This window comes from Spermophilus citellus (assembly GCF_964194105.1).
Source record: "Spermophilus citellus genome assembly, chromosome: 1".
NCBI classification, from domain to species: Eukaryota; Metazoa; Chordata; class Mammalia; order Rodentia; family Sciuridae; genus Spermophilus; species Spermophilus citellus.
The window spans coordinates 25,232,004-25,252,332 of NC_138182.1; the positions used below are offsets into that span (position 1 = coordinate 25,232,004).

General features: G+C 41.0%; 1 protein-coding gene across 1 annotated transcript in view; it reads right to left on the reverse strand.

The window, feature by feature from the left end:
- Positions 1-19,981, reverse strand: part of FLT1 (fms related receptor tyrosine kinase 1) — a 169,955-nt gene extending 149,974 nt beyond the window's left edge. Inside the window, exons 1-3 of the mRNA XM_081300650.1 lie at positions 19,841-19,981; positions 19,087-19,717; positions 18,725-18,979 (exon numbers count right to left, since the gene is read on the reverse strand). Of these exons, the coding sequence (XP_081156776.1) occupies positions 18,725-18,979; positions 19,087-19,413 (582 nt within the window). The 5' untranslated portion in view covers positions 19,414-19,717; positions 19,841-19,981. The remainder of the gene's footprint in view (positions 1-18,724; positions 18,980-19,086; positions 19,718-19,840) is intronic.
- Between the last annotated feature and the right edge of the window lie 348 nt (positions 19,982-20,329).

Consider the following 20,329-nt stretch of genomic DNA (forward strand, 5'->3'; position numbering starts at 1 on the left):
CTTCTATGTCTGCCTCTGTTCAGGTATTTATCAGGTAATATGAAGTGGACATTCCCACTGAGTGCACTGATTAGAATTACTGCATTAAATAAAGACAACAGCACTAGCTAAGCCAACACTATAATGAAGAGCACTAGAATGTATATTCTTAAATTCTTTTTTTCACTTCTAGGATGTTGGAGAACGGCTGGAGGGTTTGTGTTCCATCTGCCAACAGGCTGCACAGAAGATATGGAACCATGGGAATATGTATGGCGGCAGCATAAACGAAGTCCCACAGGGGCTGGGGTTGTGGCTCAGTGGTAGAGCAGTAGCCTAGCATGTGGGAGGCCCTGGGTTCAATCTTCAGCAACACATAAAAATAAATAAAATAAAAGCATCCTGTCCAACTACAACTAAAAAATATATTTAAAAAAATAAAAATAACTAGGTCCCACAATTAGCCATATATTAATTTTTTTAATATTGGGGTTTTTTTTCTAAAACAATTGGCCTTGTTTGATTTTTGGTGTGAGGGATGGAACCTAGGGCCTTGCATGTGCTAAACAAGTGCTCTACCACGAGCTATACTCCAAGCTCCTATTTGTTAATAGTTGGTCTTAAATCAAAGGAAAACAAATGAAAGAATGTGTTAATACATGCATACATATATACCAGCATATAGGTATGCCTATACTTTTCTGTCCAAGAAGGAGAAAAGTTTGTTTTAAAACTATCTTATAATTAATAAGCGTGTGTGCACGTGCGGCGCGCGCACACCCACACCCACACACACTGGTTGGGGGGGGGGGTCTCGGAGAGGGAGGGAGAGAAAGGGAATAGAGAATGTGTTGAGTGCACGTATATGATGTTGGGGATGGGATCCAGGGCTTTGTGCATGCCAGGCAGGCACTCTACTACTGAGCTATATACCCCCAACCCCCACAATACATATTTTAGTTGTGAGTTAATAAAACTCACAGTTTTGCAGCTCAAGGCATAAGGATGTCACTGAAATGGTAATGTCTAAAATGACTGGAACTTGGAACTTCATCCCATCCATACATGGATCATTGACTTTACTCGTTTTCCCCATAATTTTATAAAAGTTATTTTAAAGAAAAAAATCTGTGGTTTAAAATGTTCACCAGTCCTGTAGTAACATGGAAATTCCTAGTGTCAATGTTTACGAGGGGAGCATGTCTCAGGGTGCCTCTTGGAGCTTTTTACTTGACACTGGCTTCTCAGAGGGTCACAGTTTAACAGGGCACATTCATTGATCATTAGACCTGTCACCAGCTACCATCAGGAGCCTACCCTTCCAGTGACCTATTGCCACGCACAACTCCTTTTCATGTGACATGAGACTTAATTAAGGTTGGGCAGGAGAAATCTGCTGACCAAGGGGTTATCTTTTCCCCAAAAATGCTCTACTCCCACACTGCTGTTCTTTTATTGAATGAGTTTAAAACCCACCTCCATAGAGCTAACATGTCATTTGAGTTTACCACACCGTGTCATGGAAGTTATCTGAGCTGCCTGGAGCAAAGGTCAAGATCTGGTTGACATAGCTTGTAAAGTATTAGTAGAAAATTCTGCTAGACTTTCAATTGGTTATGAACAGAATGGATGCTCTTTATACCCCCAAAATGCAAAAAAAAAAAAAAAAAAAAAAGGACTGTTTTGTCTTGGACACTTCTCCCTTTTCTCTGTCAGTAGCAGGAAGCTCCATTTGCAGCTTATGTTCTTCTCTAGTGCCACTGTTCAGAGGACTCTGATGTCATGTCTCATAGAATGGTTCATAATTACTAGTAGCATTATGCTATTGTTCAAGTTGTACAATGTTCAAGTTATTTCAAGCCGGATTATATGTATTTTCTGATAATAAACATCTGAAAAATATAGAGTAACTGATTCCTCAAAAGTGCAACTTCAGAAAATATGTACTCAATATATACAAGATAACATGCAAAACACTTGACTTCATGGAAGTGATTTTTTTAATAGAATTAATATTTTATCAGTTGGTTTATTCTCTTTAGAATCACAGTTCTATATAGCAGTCAAAATTCAGTAACAGAATGCTTAAAGCTGAAAGAGTATTTGGATAAAATGGCATTAATTGGCATGGTAGTAATATTAATAAAATAGACAAACTGCCTTAGAGATTAGAAGGCTAATGTTAAATTGTTTAGAAATACAAGTTCCATTCTGTCAAAAGCATTCTTCATATTCTCTTTAAGAAAACAGTTATGTCTGGAAGCAAAGATGATATATACAACCCACAATTTAAAATTCAGAGTTTTCTCTGTTCTCCAGAGCATTAGGGTTACAGTTGGCAGAGATTTTACCAAATACTCTGCTTCCATTAAAGTTCCAGGCATTTGCAGAGATGATGACAGCAGGCCTCTGAATTTCAAGGACATGTTATTTACATGCGTTCCTGTGGAGTTTCTTAGAAGGAAAGCATCAGAGATTGGAAACTACTGTCAGTTCAGTTTAGGAGCCTGCCATGGAACGGTTAAAGCACATGAGTGGGAACTGGAAACTTTGATTACATTCAGCCATGTCTTACAACCTTTCATGTGGTACAGATAAACTTCAGATTCACACACAATTCTTTCTGGGGAGAAAAAATGTCATGGAGCTGTGTTATAATGCTATTAACCATAAAAATGCATCCTGTTTAGGCATTAAGTTTGAATCCAAAATAATGCCTTTTTGTACAGTAAAGCAAAGAAGACAAGCCGTGTACTTAACACTGTAGCTGTCTATGCAAGGAAAAGCAAAATACGCTGTTAGAGCAAACATCATGTTTCTTCTATTCCCTTAATATACTCAACATTTTCAACTTTATTATTAATTACACATAATGACAGAATACAGGTGGCCTTGCATATAAAAATAGGAGAGGAATAAAATGAGATTGAAGGCTGAGTGTGAAGTTCCTATGTTAGTTTTCAGCTTTCTTTGATGTAGTTCATGAACTCCGTAGAAAATATTCTTCTGGAATCCCTTAGATTGTCTATAAAGGAGATGCTTTGAATTCACTAAGAGGAAAGTTGAGGAGATCTCTGACCTTTGAGATTTAAATGGCCAGAAGTATGAGATCAAGTTATCCATCACTGGGGAATTGAGTTTTTTAAAACAATGACAGCAAACTTTGTAAGCCTCACTGCACAGCATTCTTGACCATTATATCTGCTATCATCAGAATCAGTTTCCTTCTAAATTAAACTTGAGATACAATTCCTTTTCATTACACATAGCTTTCAGGCGAATCTTGTTTAACTGTGGAATTGACATGGTGACTAAATTGTTCTTTTTAATTCCGGGTGCTTATAATTTTCACACTTCCTAAGACTCACTTAATTTACATTGGTTAATATTGGTTAATAGCTCTGCCTTCCCAAGATTTTGCAAACTTGAAAAAAAAATCTTAGCTGGAATTGTTGTTATTCAAGTTTTGCCTAGAGTCAAAATTCTGAAAGGAAAAGTAACCTATTAAAAGCAGTATGCTTCCATCAGAAATATTTCAACTGATAAAAGAGTTTGCTAAATATTAATAATTCACGCCAATATGTGAATTAAGGCTTTACTTCTAAATATCCATAGAAGACTTGAGAGTCATTTGTACTCCAAATCTGGAAAATATTTGTTTTAACTTTCAGGGCATTTTTATTTATACACCTTCTTACTCTACCTAGAACTTCATTTCTAGAAATTTCTTTATTTCTAGAAACTTTTTAATATCATCAAGATACTTATCTCTGAGAGAAGAGAAAGCTATAATTTCTGCCAATGTTTGTCTCCCAGTCTGACAGGCTTTGAAACAACTTATGAATCAGCCCATTCTTAAGGACAAGACATTAACCAGTCAGCAGGACTTGCATAAAACCAGAAAGAACAACTCTGGAGAGGTAGTAAGTTCCCCAACCCTAGAGCTGCTCCTGTGGAATTAAGCCACCAGTTCCCTACCCCCATGAGACTGATGAACTGGGCTAAGGGTTGGACTCCTATGCATGAGGCTAGGAATCTGAGAACTCTTCTCCCTGGTTTATCTTTTCTTCTTATCTCTCTTGTACTGCCAGCCATCCCTGGTTTTTTTCCCACTATGTTCCCTATGTGACCCCTTTCTCTCACCTCCTTACCCTATTGACTTCTCCAATCTTTAACTTCAGCATTAACTCTCTCAGTTAATATTTCTGAGCATATACTAAGAGAGGAATACAATAACAAAGAAGATTATTTTCTTTAAAGTGTTTGTAACTTTAGATGGATGATGTATAAGTAAACTAGTATATACAGATATATGAAATATTATAGAGAATTTTTATATAAATATAAAACAGCATTATATTTTCACGTTATCATGCAGAAGGACCAGGTGTGGGGAGGCTTTGCCCAGACCAGTGAGGGAGAAGATTCTCCCAGAATAATAAAGTTGAAGGTGAGACCTGAAGAAGAGTGCATGTTTGCTGAAGGAAGCCTCAACTTTTTCTCGTTCAAAGAATTCAAACCCTCTAGAATTTCAACTTTATTTTTAAACAACTGTTTTCTGTCTTTTTCTCTGCAGGGCTGGGGATGGAACCCAGGGCCACATGCATGCTAGGCGAATGTTCTACCACTGAGCTACATCCCCAGCCCAACAACTGTTTTTTTTTTTTTTTAACAAGATCCCTTAGATTCTCTTGCTTCTAATGACTCTGCTCTCCTTCATCTCTTTTCTGAATGAAAGCTCTGTCATCCTCTTTCAGTGCTGTAGTTCACATTTTTTTTTTTTTTTCAGTCTGTGGTCTACCTGACTTCACTTAGCACTGGGGAAAAAAGCCACAAGTAGATGCTGATCCATAATGGGGGTGGGGATGGGAAAAATGGAGGAACTTTGATTGGGCAAAAGGGAGGAAGATGAGGGGAAGGAGCATGGGGGCAGAAAAGATGGTGGAATGAGATGGACATCATTGCCCTAGGTACATGTATGGCTGCACATATGGTCCAACACTATATCATGTACAACCAGAGAAATGAAGAGTTGTGCTGCAATTGTGTACAATGAATCAAAATGCATTCTGCTGTCATATATACCTAATTAGAATAAATAAATTTGAAAAATAAAAATAAAAAAATTTTGAAAAGAATGTATTTTGACATTAGAGTAAAAATACTTATTCAATATCAAAGGTAGAAAATATAGAATACTTTATGTACAAGGTATAAGAATTAACCCTGGCTTCATCTGACTTTTTTCTCCTAAACATGTATGCAATGTTTTATTGATTATATGGCAAATGTTGTATTTTAAAAAACTTAAACCAGGATCTTGCCTGGGGACTTATGGGTAACATATAATAATTTATTCTTCTAAACAGTAAATATATGTGATATGCCCATAATAATTCATTTAGGGTTATTTCTTTGTAGAGAAATGCTGGTCAAAGGACATGAATATTTAAAAATTTTTAAATAAACTATCCTTACAAAAAAATAAATAAAGAATAAGCAGTCTTCATTCATTCAAATGTTCTTAGATTTCTTCTAGGTACCATGCCCATTGAGAGTCTCTGAAGTCTTTCTAGTTCTAAAGCTACATGATTTCATATTTCTTGTCTTAAATTATATTTGTTAATAAGTTACTTTGCTGTCCCCAAACTGGGACTTCTGTTTCTAAAAATGATAGCTTCTTAAAGATGAGGGAGAAAAAAGAAAGAAAAAAGCCACAGGAAACATTCTTTGGAAGACATACCCTATCAAGTGGTGCTTTTTAAAGCATAGCATCATGGTGGAAAGCAAGGCTGAAGATTCATAGATGGATAAAAGAAAATTATCAGATGCGACACATTAGCCAGGACTAACTTGTCCTTCCTTTTCTCTATTCGTCTAGTCCATACCATGGATGATGAAGGGCCAAAAGAAAATAGTTTTCAGCCAAAATGTTCTTATACAAAGCAGTAAAAACAATTGCTACAATAGTAGCCTTACCTAGAATCTCAAGCTAGAAATTAAAACTTTCCAATCACCCTCTTTTGTGCTATTTTGGAACCTTGACCAGCTGAGAGAATCTTAGAGTGAGGATTAATCTCAAGGACAATATCTCTTGGGAACAAGTTCTCCAGTGGCTGGACTGCTTACATCCCTATTCTCAGTCCTGTCTAGAATCAGATCAGGAGAACAGTCAGCTCAGAAGATAGGTTGGACCCAGAGAATGGTCCAAATGGAAAGAACAGAACATTACATAACATATTGAGAGAGTTACTGCCAGTTCCACTTACACACTCACATCAGCATCTGTCAGTTCAACAGCATTTATTGAGTGACTAGGTGTCAGGTGCTATATTCGCAACTGCAAAGTTGGATCAGAAACAGCCCTTACTCTTGAAGGGCTTTCTGCCAAAAGTTGGCCTCTTAGGAGATGTCATTTAGAAGTGGATAGATAAATACCGAAAAAAATTAAGATGATAATCTAAGTGAACAAATGAGAAATCTCCAAACTGTGTGCACTTTGTATTTAAGGGACACATTTTGATATGAGTTGCAAGTTCTTCACTAATGTAAGTGTTTCACTTTAGTAAAATATACAAAGAACAAACACTTTTTCCATGGTAAACATTGAGCATAATGAATATAACTATACATGTAGTCATAAATAAAACATAATGGATTACTTAATAATCACTTGAGAACCTTCTAAGTGAATATGGTAAGATGTTCTAAAATAGCCTCCTATGCATGCCTGAACTCAAGTTGGAAAGACATAAATCTGCAGTGAATACTGGATATGAAACTGGCATCAGGAGAATTAAGTTTGACATGATCCATATTTTTCTCTCACTGTATGAAAATATAGTTCCCAAGTCTCTACCACTAAGTTTGTAATTAACATTATCCCAAAATGGGGAATGAGTTATTCCAGCAAAGCAGTCCCAGGCCCATCTGTTTGGACTATAAAGCACATTAAAAAATAACAAAATAAGAAAACTTTTTCTACATTTTGGAGTTTTACTGCCTCTTTTAAAAAAGATATATTAGGATATAGAATAACTTCAGTTTGTCAGTCAAAAAAAAATAAAGGGAAATAGAAATTCCTGAAAATCAGCATTCCTGTTTTTTCATTTTCCCCACTGGCCTTCTCTGCATCTTTGTGTGGTAAATACTTTGCACAGGATGTTTTTCATTTACCAGTTCTGAGGACAAAAAATGGGATGGGGATGTGAGAGGTAGATTGCTTTTAATTGGTACATCAACAATGTGAGTCAAATATTCCCTAGCTCTCAAGAAGTTATAGGTATCCAAAGTCCATTCTAGGGCAATACAATCATTCAACTTCCATGTGTTTCCCCTGCTGTAGTTCTAACAGAATTCCCTATGGGGAAGATTCTGAAGCTATAAAAATTTTCAAATAACAGAGAACAAAAATCTGGTCCTGCTGGAGACATTAAGTGGAAAAAGAGAATTAAACAATGTTTCCCCAAAAGAAAACAATACCATTAATCATAGATGAAATGCTGTAGCAAGAGTTTACATTGCCTTTTTAAATTGTTTGTTTGCAATCCTAATATATCCCTGTCTTTTCATCTGTTTACATATATCTTTGGTTTCTCTAATGCCCATTTAGAAAAAGAAAACAATCATTAAAAAAAAAATCAAACAGGATTTCTTTCACTCCTTCCCATAATTTCCATCTAAAGCATGTAACCACATTTGGCCATACTTTCCAGCTATTTCCTTAGAGCAAAAGATAAAACTCCTCAATAGGTGGCAGAATAGGATTTTTTTGTTTCTAATGAACATGTTCATATTCTGGTATGGAACAGTATAGTAGATCAAGGCAGAAGTAAAGCTTTGTTGTTTCTTTCTTGACTTGTGGCATCTAAATATCTAAAAGAATTGTCTAGGAGAAGGAGGGACACAAAGAGCAAGTGGCCTTGTTGAAATGCTTCCAGGGCTAGGGCATAGCTCTGCAAGCCCTTGCGTAGAATGTGCAAAGCCCTAGGTTCTATGCCAGCACTGCCAAAAACAAACAAACAAACAAACAAACAAACAAAAAACAACTTCTTGTTTTGCAAACTGTACAAGTACTGTCAATCAAGGACTGTAGCTGGCTACCCCAGACTAAAAAGTAACTTAACTTTCTCTAGAACTAGGCCTTGAACAACATCAGCTTTTCATTCTAAACCCTGAAAATGGAACTTCTGCCTTTTCTTTAATTCCTAGATTTTCTCCTTCAAGCTCTCTTTAGGTAAATGATGGTGGAAAGAACTCCAGTGTTGAAATCAAGAAGACATGTTTGAATCCTGGCCTGGCTGTTTCCTAAGTGTGTGGCTTTTGGCAAGTAATCAGATTGCCCTCAGCCTCAGGGTTTCAACCCATCAACAAAACCCAGCACCATGCCTATGCCGAAGAGAGGCTCAGGACTTGTATTCCTCCTCTTCCCTGAGGACAGAGTGAGAGTCCTCCCTCCCTCCTTCACAGGTGACTGCCATCAGGGTCAACACATGTCTGGGTCCTTCCCTCAGGTACGTCACTTTCATTCCAGAGAAGCTCAAGTCTTTGAGGTTGCTGGGATCTAGAAAGTACACAGAAGAGCAGACACTTGATTCCTGGAAACTGTCAGAGGCCAGTCCCAGCTTCTCTCAAGGACCTGTCTGCGTGAACTTTTCTAGAATCAAATGCTGGCCTCAGACTGTCCTTCTTTGTAATCTGAACTAGTTTAAAGCCACTTCTAAGAGAACAGTTTGGAAGGCCATGTAAAACCATGTTCTTAACGGCTTTGGGGATCCTTTTCTGACTTTATTTGGGAAGGTTCTTGAATATCTATGATAAGAAAGCACACATGATTAAAATTCTGTCTTGGAGATTTTAACAGAGTCTGCAACATGCAGCAGTGGAATCTCCCAAGGCCACTTTAAGCTGGAGTAGCAGTGGCTTCTCACATTCTTTAGGGTTGGCAAAATTCCAAGAATAGACTGGTTTTGAGAGCAGGGGAAGACTGTCAGAACCCCCACTATGTATTTTTTCCTTCTTTGCTTTTCAAATTAGGTTGTAATGCATGGTAAGGAAGAAAACTCCAAAATCTGACAGGATCAAATTCAAATAATTCCAGCTTTACATACCACTTCTGTGATCATAGAACAAGCATTTCATTTATCAAAGTATCACTTTTCTTATAGTTATTACCACATCTCTCTCTTGGGGATGAGTGAAATAATGTATGTGAATCACAGTGCCTGACAGTTTTTTTTTTTATATTTATTTTTTAGTATTCGGTGGACATAACATCTTTGTTTGTATGTGGTGCTGAGGATCGAACCCGGGCCGCACGCATGCCAGGCGAGCGCGCTACCGCTTGAGCCACATCTCCAGCCCGCCTGACAGTTAATAGAGGTTACTTTCTTCCTTTTTTCCTCCCCAAAAGGATCTCTCGCCTTACAGTATCATTATATCCTCTGGAAGAAGGAGCTAGATCAGGAACCCCATGAGATAAGCCCCAAGAAGTTGCAAAGCTGCCTTTACTGGGAGTCTGGGGTCAGCTGTCCTCCTTTGTTGGCATTGTGGTTGTTCTAAGAGGTCACTGTACCAACATGGCATATCAAGTTAACAGTGACCTAAGGACCCTAAACAAAAGATGTATGAATGTGAAGCTCTGCCATTGGTCAGTTGTTCTGTTCCTAGATGCTGTTTAGAAGAGCCAAGGCATTATTTAGTATTCACTATTAGTTATTAGTTACTATGACTTTTCTTGCCAAATTACAACCTAACAGACTGAAAAGAAAAAGTGAAATGCTAACCAGCAACATGGCACATTGGAAAACATTGCTATCATACTGTATATCGAGAGGAGGCTGCCTCCCATCCCATGAGCCTTGGCTGGGACTTGTTTTGACCAACAGAATATGGCAGAGTGATAGCGGAATTTCAAAGCCTAGGCTCCTGAACACCCTGCAGCTCCAGCGTCTGCTCTTAGGAACACCCCTGCCTCCATTATGAAAGCCCCAGCTAGACTTCTCAAGGAGGAAGAACTGCATGGAGAGGAAGACCCCATGCCAAGGCCCCCTTTCAATTGCCAGGGACTGGAACCTGCCTGGATGACCCAGGTGAGGCCTGGAGAATGTATCTGATTTACTTCAGCATCACTTTCCTCAGAGTTATTACCACACCTACCTCCTGGGAATGAGTGAAATAATATAGTAAATCGCAGTGCCTGACAGTCAATAGAGGTTACTTTCCTCCTTTTTTTCCTACCCCAAAGCATCTGTCTCCCTCAGGTAAAACCAGCTGAGCCCAGCCCAGACGTCTAATCTATAGACTCAAAAACATAAAGAATTGTTTTAGGCCACCAACTTTTGAGGCATCTTGTTATATAGCAACAGATGATGGATACAAATAGCTATTGCATCTCAGCCCTGCAGAAGAAGTGCTCAACTAGCAGAGAATAGACTCATTCTGTTTTCCAAAGTAAAAATGCCAAAGTGGAGCCCCATAATATTAGGCATTAAACACTCCAGAAGTACCTCTAGATGCTCTCTGGGAAGGAAAAACAGCTTGGGTTCTTAGTGTGTCACAAGAGTTCCAGTATCATGTTTCCAAATGACGGTGCATTTTTTTGACAATGGGGACAGAATCAGCACCCCATGAAAGCCAGCAGAATCTTACTGTTCCAGCAGGTAGAAGTCAGCCTTCCAAGTAGGGTAGGCTGATCCCAGCCCAGGAAATACAGATTGAGAAGCTCATGAGAGGCAAAGCATCATGAGGCTTTGGGCAGCACTTTGTAGGACATACTGGAGTAAAACAGGGTACAACTGAGGCACTGGGGACCTAGGATAGGCCAGTAGTATGATGTTGGCCAACCTTTAATTAGAGGAAAGTCTGAATGCTACGTAGAGTAAGGCAGAGGAGGGCTACTATTAGCTGTGTTGTCTAGACTGGCAACTTAGTTCTGGCTGTGAGCTGGCAGAATAGACCAAAAGGCATTTCATTTAGTCCCATTGGTAACATGCCCTAGCACTTGATATGAATGATCCTTTGGCCACATTCTGCTGACTCACACTCTTCCTGACAGGAATCCTCAGAGATAGATAATTCCTCCACCTCGGCCTAGGTCTGGTGATCATCTAGTGCCTTTTACAGGTGGGCACTTGTACAGGTGCTTCCCATGTGGTGAGGCCTCTTAAACTGATTCTAGGGCTGTGGTTCTCAAAGTGTAGTCTCTGGACCAGGTATATCAGCATCACCTAGCAACTTGTTAGAAAAGCAAATTGTCAGCCCCACCTAGACCTACTGAATCTGACACTCCAAGGTAGGACCCAGTGATCTAGCATGGCTTCCAGGTAATTCTAATGTTCTGTACAATTTGAGGTTCTGCCAATTGCTGGGCACTTTAAAATGACCAATGCCAGAGTCCCACTCAAGAGATTGTGTTTGGTGGTACACTGCTGAGATCCAGCTACTTGAGAGGTCGATACAGGAGGATCACAAGTTCAGGGCCAGCCTCAGCAACTTAGGGAGACCCTGTCTCAAAATGAAAAGCGCTGGGGATGTAGATCAGTGATAGAATACTACTGGGTTCAATCTCCAGTAGAGAGGGGATGGGGAGAGAGCTGGGGAGGGAGAGAGAGAATATCATTGTGATTGAATTGGTCAGAACTGCAGCCAGGGTATGAAGATTTTTAAAGCTCTCCTGACAGTTTTAACAGTCTAGGCTGGGACCATGGCCCTAGAGAGAGGCAAAGGATTTCACAGAAATCCCTTGGCAGGAAAACTACTTATTAAGGTTTTGCTAAAGGTGGCCTTGAGTTTAAGTGGTTTTACATTTGTATATAGTAAGAGCCAAAGCTTTTCATTTATTCCAGGTTCACTTCAGGCCTCTTTTAACAAAAGAACTTGATAATTGTTGTAGCTTTGCTTCTGTAGACCACATGGGTGGTTCTGTGGCTTTAAAGGAAATCCCATTTACATTCCACCCATTAAATAGAAGGATAGAAAATGAGGCTGAGAAAAAGTTCCTGTAAGCATGGTGATAATCTATGAGAAGGAAAAGGCACTTGTCGAGATGGGCAATGAGACAAGGAAGAATGTAAGTGAAAACAAACAAGACATTAAATTTCAAGCCAATAAGGAGAACAATACATGTATAGCTGCAGTAAGACAGTGGTATCTCCTTGACAGCTGAAAATTCTGGAAATGGTTACTTACCCCTGATGGTTTTCAACACCAGTAATTTTGTTTTGGAAGCGTATGCCTTGTAGAACCTTTATTTCTGGCTAAAACCTATCTATTTAATGCCATTTTTACTATTTTCCACCAAATCCACATTTTCTAAGACCTTGATCGTGCCACCCATGATATGGTTAACCATGATATTCCTCAAGACCACAACTTTTGTTTACTTTGATTACAGGTTGGAGCTAAGTGTAAGATTTTGTAAAAAAAGAGATTGGAAATGGGACACAGGTGTCCCCACAGAAGACAGGGCACAAGACTGATGCAGAAGAGGTTTGTGTTAAGCCCCAGTCTACTATCTTTGACAGTTCAGAGGTTATTATGAGGGTGTTAATGAAGAGGAATTGGACTCTGACATCAGAACTAACTATGAATCTATTAAAATTCAGTGCCTTTCCTTTTTTCAACAAACAAAAATAACAGGCTGTGATGTATTAAGTTCCCAGGGATAATGTTGCTGGACCATGGACCACACTTTGAGAAGCTTGTTTTGGAGTCTATTGTGGGTATGTGGGTTGGACTGGAGATTGGGGTAGGAAGGGGGATGAATTTTTGAGCCCCAACCATGGAATTTGGATTTTTTTAAATTAATGAACTATATTTTATTTATTTATTATTAACTACTTTCTGGTTCCTTTTTAGGTTTAAATTATTTTTTTTAAAGTTTTAACATAATAATTGTATATATTTATGAGGTAAGTATGATATTGCAATATGTTTATATAGTAAGAAATTATTACATTAGGATATTTAACATATCTATCTACTCAGACATTTACCATTTCTTTATGTTGGAAACATTCAAAATCTTCTATATAAGTTATTTTGTAATATACAATTAAGTGTTGTTAACTATAGGTATCTTATTCTGCTATAGAACATTAGGAGTTATTTTATCCAACTTTCCCCTTAACCATCCTGTCTCCATCCCTCCCTCCCCAACATCCTTCCTAGTCTCTACTTTCTCTCTACTTATATTGGGAAACTAGAAAGTTGACCTCATAGAAGAAAGAACATTTGGTATTTGTCTTTCTGTGCCTAACTCATACTTAGTAAAGTAATCCTGCCAGGAACCAATTTGCAATGAAGGATTGAGGATAACCCATCCTAAGCAAATTAGTTAGGCAGACTAACCTGGTCCCATAACAAAGGTGCCTATTGAAACAGAGTTGACTTGGCATCTATCATTCAGGTTTGTATCCCAGCTGAGCCCAAAGACTCAGGTTTGAGTCAGGGGAGAGCAAGTGAAATCATAAGATCTGACAGCCTTGTTGTCTCTGAAGATTGCATAAGACACTGCAAGATAAAGTGGAAATGCTTAGCATTGCCAATAGAGGCTAAGATAGAACTTCTGCAGAGACCAAAGCCTGGCTTCAGTGACTCAGGAGTCCCAGTGAGGCATTATGCCCAAACAGGAGGTGGTTACATGGATGGTTTCTCAGCTGAAAATAATAGCTTATTTTTCTATATCTTAATCACTTTGTGAAAGGACTAATGTCTATTGAGAATAGTCATTCTAATTAATTTCCTGTAACTGAAGCCAATTGGATGGGCAAGAATACATCTGCATGCTGGAATAAATGCATATATGACCCTAAGAGCCTTCTTTGAAATACCTATTCATTCATTCATTCATTCATTCATTCATCCCAACACTAAGTCTCCACACCAGACATTACATGAGGAGGTAGATCTAAGATCTGCAAGATATAGTCTCTTGGTCAAAGAAGGAGGATAGAGGCACATAAATTTCTAATAATGCAAGGTGAGAAGTGCTGAAGGAGGGATTCATACAGGAGATGTAGGGAGCAGAAGAAACCAGTAGTTCTGTGTGAGGCTATTAGGAGGAGTTCTGCATTGCTGAGCTGGATTTTGTAGGTAGAGGTGAAGAGATTGAACAGGAGGGAAGAAGGGTCTTGCAGGTACCTGAGCAGCATGAATGATAAGACAAAAGTGAAGCCCCATCTGAAGGAGAGTGAGTAATTTTTTTGATTGGGGTAGAGTTTGAGTAGCTGGAATAGAGTATGTGGAGGGATTTGGTAACAGATGAAGCTGGTGCCATATGCCACAAATATTTAGGCCACAGCCATTCAAAATAGGGATTCCAAGTGCTCTCAAGGAAAATTAGTCTTCTCTCCAAATGTCTCAGTGTACTACTAAGCAGCCATCCTTTGGATATTTTAAATTTAAATCCCTTATGGCCTTTAAAAAGTAAAAGGTAATTATGTATTTTAAAGGATGCTGGAGCTGGAGGTGTACTTCAGTGATAGAGTGCTTGCCTAGCATATAAGAGTCCCGAGTTTGATCCCCAATGCGACAAAAAAAAAAAATTAATAATAGTAATAAATAAAAGAGATGTTATCATTTAGAAGGAAATTTTAGCACTGTAATACTTTTATTCGATGAGTATTTGTGCATCTTTACTCTTTCTAGGATAGAGAATATAATACAAATGAAAAAGAAATGTCTGTAGGATGAACATTGGGCTCTCTTCCTAGGTCTGCCACCAGCCAGCTATTGACCTTGAAAAAAATTACTAAACATCTTTGGGCCAGTTTCTTGTCTCTGAAATGAGCAGATGGATCTTGAGATTCCATCCGGCTCTCACAAGCGTAGAATGTGTCTGACAGACAAGATCAAGTCTGTCATGCAGCTTGAAATCAAGGAAAGGAGCAGCTATCAGAAATGGCTTTTAGGCATCCAGGTTTACTAAGGCTGATGGGAAATCCCCAGGAATTCTTGACATCTCCCTATATCCGCCCCAACAGCAATGCAGGAAATCTAGTCCACTATCTTCAGTAGACTCAATGGAATCATTTCCTTAATGAAACCCCCCTGCAGCCCCATGCACTGAGCCAGAAGCTTTCCTTTCAAGCCCTCCCTCAAATACCCCATTCCTCCCATTTCCTTCCCTTTCCTCAATCTGGTATGAAATCCAGCAATTTAATCAGCAGCATGCAATTTCCTAGGCACCCAAATGTGTGAGGATTCAACCATGATCCTGGAAAGCATTTGGCAGGAGGTCTCATTCTACAAGCCTCTTCCAGAGTAAAACCAACAGAACAGGATGGACTGATCTATCAAATTGTTTAAAACCAGTGCAACAGATGTTTTTTACACTTTTTAGCCACTCATCGTAATATTTTTACTGTTTGTGATTTCAAACTCCCTCTACTATCGACAATGGCAGCTACACTGAAAAGTGATATTTACTTGATATTACCAACATACCCTGAACCAAGAACCTGATACTGTTTTCTATTATCAGCAGGCTTTGCATTTAACACCCCAGGGCCAAGAGACTTCTCTCACTTTCTCCATCCCCCAACTTCTTTCACAGTCCCCACCCCCTGCCCGGGCTTTTAAAAGAATTTTTTTGTACTGGAGATTGAACCAAGGGATGAACATCCGCTGAGCTACATCCCGAATCCTGTTATGTTATTTATTCTCACCTTGCCAAACTGCCCAAGCCATAGTAACCATCAGCCATAAGTTTGCTGTGTAGAAGCAATGTGTTGTATAATCTTCCTGAAGGGCACTACGTCTTTTTTTTTTTTTTTTGGTTGATATAAAACCATTTCTTTTTTCCTCTGGTGTCATACTACTTTCAACTTCTATATTACATTCACTCAGAGCAGATTTTTAAAAAGGTTTACATAGTTTTGGGGAGAAAAAGCAATTATTTGGCTTGCTTTTTAAAAGTCAAATGAAATAGGTTCCATTTTTAAACAAAGGGCTTAGTAGCTCTGTTGAAACCTGGAATTCTTTGTAAATAAAGCCATTTTGATCAAATAAAGTGTCAATTTTTTTTATCAAGAAATGCCTGGGGGCTTCAAATAACAAGTATCCTTATAAGACTTAATGTGACTATTATAAAGGAGTATCTCTGTCACAGACTTACACATTCTACTGGTGAAAAAGCCCAAGACCATTAGGTCCGCTGTTTTAGGCATCTTCAGGCAGCTTATCTCCTGCAAAATGCTACCCAGTAGAGACCATGTTAATTGGTCAGTCAGGTACATTCCACAGTGTGATTGCTGATGGCAAGGAGAACCCAGTTTATCCCTACAGCCAAAGCATCAGATGATTATTCTCCATTTTATATATAAGTATAAGTAAGGTAGGAAGAGATAAAAGAGATGCAGGGTTTAGTCTGTTTCATGGAAAAAGGAACCTTAGAAATTGACCATTTATTCTAATTTCTGCAGTTTATGTATAAAAAACAAAACAAAATCTACTTGGTGATCATTAGAAAAGAAACTACTTAGTCCATTATAGAATTTTCAACAGGAAAATTTAAAAAAAATGTAACAAAGTGCTAAACTCAAAAGAAAAGTAAAAATATTCGAGGAACTAAAATAGGCAGTGACCTACAGTTTATTTGTAAAAACGATCTATGAATTGGGAAAGAAAAAAAGATGGGGACTGCCTAAGGTCCTAAATAATTAACATGTCAAAGATGCAATTTTGGAAAAAAAGTATGACTTTATAAGCCTCAGAGAAAACAACAAAAATTACCACATAAAATAAGCTAGTATGAGAGATGTATCATATTCAACTTAGAAATAGGTATTATTTTCTTGTACATTTCAACCTAATGTTATTACTGTGGACTTGCCTCACAAAATTCAGTTTAAGTGTTTCCAATTAGTTATGGTAAATTGTAAATGTCAGCTGCTAATGAACTAATGAAACGGGGTGGAGGACAAAAACCTAAAGAATCTGTGACTTTAATCAAGGGTGTGGTGCCTTAAAAGTAAGAAAATGAGACACCTCTAGAGAAAGATGACTGATTTCCTTTATGAGAAAGTGATCACAATACTGAGGACCTGAAAGTATCTGAATTATGAGTGTCTCTTTATTCTCTAGGTATCTGGAGGGTAACTGGCATGCTTTAGGAGACAGATGCATTGGGCTAAGGGAGGTAGCTCAGTGGTACAGGCAAAATGCAAGGTCCTGGGTTCAATCCCCAGTACCACAAAAAGAAAACAAAAAAACCCATAAATTTTAGGAGGAAGATGCATTACCTATTTGTATTAATAAACCTCTAGTTATTTTACATGCCATGCATGCACACACAATATTGATAACTGATACATATTTAAATATAGCACCCAAAGGGTCACAGACTGGAGCTCACATGGGTAAGGGTGACTCAGGATGAATTCACAGGCAGAAATAGGGGGCCTCTTTCTGGCCAGAGAGAGCTTCCTGATAAATTGGAAAGTCTTATTTAGAAAGCAGGTAGCTGATTATTTTACTGAGATGTTTCTAATTCAGCCAGAGAAGCTGCAGTTTTCAAAGACGCATTTTACAGTGACAAACCTGCTTGCTAACAGAATACTTCCGAAGTAATCAGGTAAGGGGGTTCACACTTTGTCAGTTTGTCTCCCTTTCTTCTCACAAATGTGAAAAAAAAAATCAGAAAGATTTCCAAGATTCGTGTCCAAATAAATTATAATCTAAACGACAAGACGATCCCACTAATATTTCTTGTAAAGCTTCCACCAATCTAGATGCTCCTAAATGCAAACAGAACTATGCTTCATTAAAGTCCACCACCGTTTTGAAAAAAATAAAAGTGTGTGAAGCAGAAAATCCAATAAGGTGTTCCGTTTTATCTTGTATTTTTGGGTTCAGAGAATTTACCTAGATTTACATTTACCTATGAGACTGGGAATGTTAAGTTTTCTGAGCAATTATATTTTAATATAAGCAACTTTTCAAATTTTAAAAAACTATATTTGTAAGTAGAAAATGCAATCTTTCATTTAATGTAGTTATTTTAGCACCTTTCCCAGCTTGTAGAGAGTTCCCAACCCACGCCTTTCCTCTGGGTTTCTCAGCTTCTAAATAGTTGCAATTAGATCGGTAAAACTATCTAACTAGTCTTCCCGCTGAGAATATTTGTTACTGCTTTTTGGGTTTTGCAAGTTAAAAAAGAAAAAAGAAAAGAAAAACAGAAGTTTAATCTTCTGACTTTCCTTCCAGGGAATCATTACAATGACTTATTTCGTGGTACTGTACCTTTTTCCCACGATGCTTAAAAGAAAGGCGCTCCAAAATCTGGCCCTTTGCGCGCAAAGAGAGAGAACCAAAGGATTCTCGATCACTTAACCCCACTGAGCAGAAAAGACGAGTCCCTAAGTCCCCTCAAGCTTTGACCCCGTAAGGGCGGCGGTCTCCACACTAATTGTTCTTAAAAATCTGGCCCTTGACCGTTTCAGCGCCTGTTTTCCAAAGGACCGGCGAAGCTGACTTAAGTAACGGTGCAGACCTCAACGATTCCTCAAACAGCATCTTTTGGTCCAAATTGTCCGCCCTTTCTTGGCTCGTAATTTAAAGGACAAGCTTACAATTCCAAAATTTAATGGTACTTTGGGCCTTGGTTGGTTTAGGATCACGCAGTCCACGACCTGGGCTGGACCGCGCAGCCCAACAGCTACCGGCAGAGGCCCCACCCGGTGGCTGCGCACAGCGAGCGTCTGGGAGGAATAGGCGCTGCCGAATGTTCCTAGGGTAGTCTGACTCGAGGGCCCCAAGTGAGTCCAGGAATAACAAGCTGGCCCTCTCTTGTGAGCTGTCTGTTCCCCGGAGGCACGCGACCCTCTCCAAATTGGTTTCTTCTCTGTAGGTCTGGCGGCTCGAGGTCATGGCCAGTGCCCAATATCGCCAACTCCCCAGCCTCAGCACAGCCCTGGGCAGGCTCACCGGCGCTCAGGAGCCGCTCTTTCCAACTTCGAAGGACCCTGCGGACCCGCTCTTGGCGGCTTGGGAGCAGGCTCTGGGTGCCAAGCAGGTCCGGTGTGTGATGCTTCCGGTGCCCAGAGTTTCGATGCGGGGAGCGGGGACCCCAGTAAGGAGCCGGGCAGGGGATCAAGCGACTCCTGCCGCAATCCGGCAGCCCCAGCACACACCAGAGCGCGGCGCCACGCGGGTGTGGGCGGTGATGCCCGCTAGTCCCCCGCCAGCTACAGGGGCGCCGTGGCCCCAGGCGTTCCCGCTGCAACTAGTGCCCCAGGTTCCCTCTGAGTTTCGCTTCTCCCGGCTGCAGCCTCGCCTCCCCGCGTGCACCTGGCCCTGGCCCCAACGTCTCTGCCCCGTGGCCGCAGCATCCCAGCCCCGCTCGGCTCCAGGGCCCGATCGTGCCTCACCTGTTAGAAGCAGACAGCCGAGCAGCGCGCACAGCAGGACCCCGGTGTCCCAGCAGCTGACCATGGTGAGCGCGACGCGGCCTGTTCGCCCTGTGCCCGCGCTCCCCGCGGCCGACGACCCGACCGCCTGAGCCGGTCCTCCTCTGGTGCTCCGCGGCTGCCGGCCGGGCGCTCCTGCCTTGCTCCACGAGAGCCCCTCTCCGCAGCTCCCGCCAGGAGACAACCACTTCTCGGGTAATCCTCGCTGTCCGGCGCCCGTCAGCCGCTGCGCTCGAGCCCCGGAGCCCGCTCCGAGCCGCCGCCGCCGCTGCCGCCAGGGAGGAGCCGCGAGGATTGTCCGCCTGGCGCGCTCCGAGCCTCCTGCGGACCTCGATTAAGCAGAGCCGAAGGCGGGGGCGATTTATAACCTTTCCCCAGCCCACTTCCTACCCCGGCACCTCCTTCCAGTGACGTCAAGGGGTCCCCCACCCCTCATCCGCCTCCCCACCTACCCTCTTCTTCCTCCCGAGCCCGCTTCCCTACAGCTCGGAAGAGGGGCGGGGGCCGCCCAGGGTGGGTGGCCCCGGGCGGAGAGCGCGTGGGGAGGCGCTGGCTGTGCGGACCGGGAGCGCGGCGCTGGCAGGTTCAGGGTCCTTGCTCCAAGCACTCCTGCCCCCGCCCTCCTTCTGCCCATAGCGCTCAGGAAATCCTTACCGGCTCCCTCCACCCGGTTTACTCAGCTCTGGGGGCCGCCCGAAACTGGGGAGGAGATGGGGCTGGAGCTCCACTGCCAGGCCCCCGGGGCGGGAAGTCAGTTTCAAGGGAAGCTGACCGCGCCTCCGCGACGGTGTACTTGGCACGAGGAGCGAGGCTCAGTCGGGCCCACTCCCCTAGCTTGCACTGTCCCGCCGACCCTGACCCAGCCAGACTGTCCCAAGACGTCTAGGAAGGCGCCAGAGACCCTCTGCACACGGCTGTAGACAAGGAGCGTCCGAGAGAAC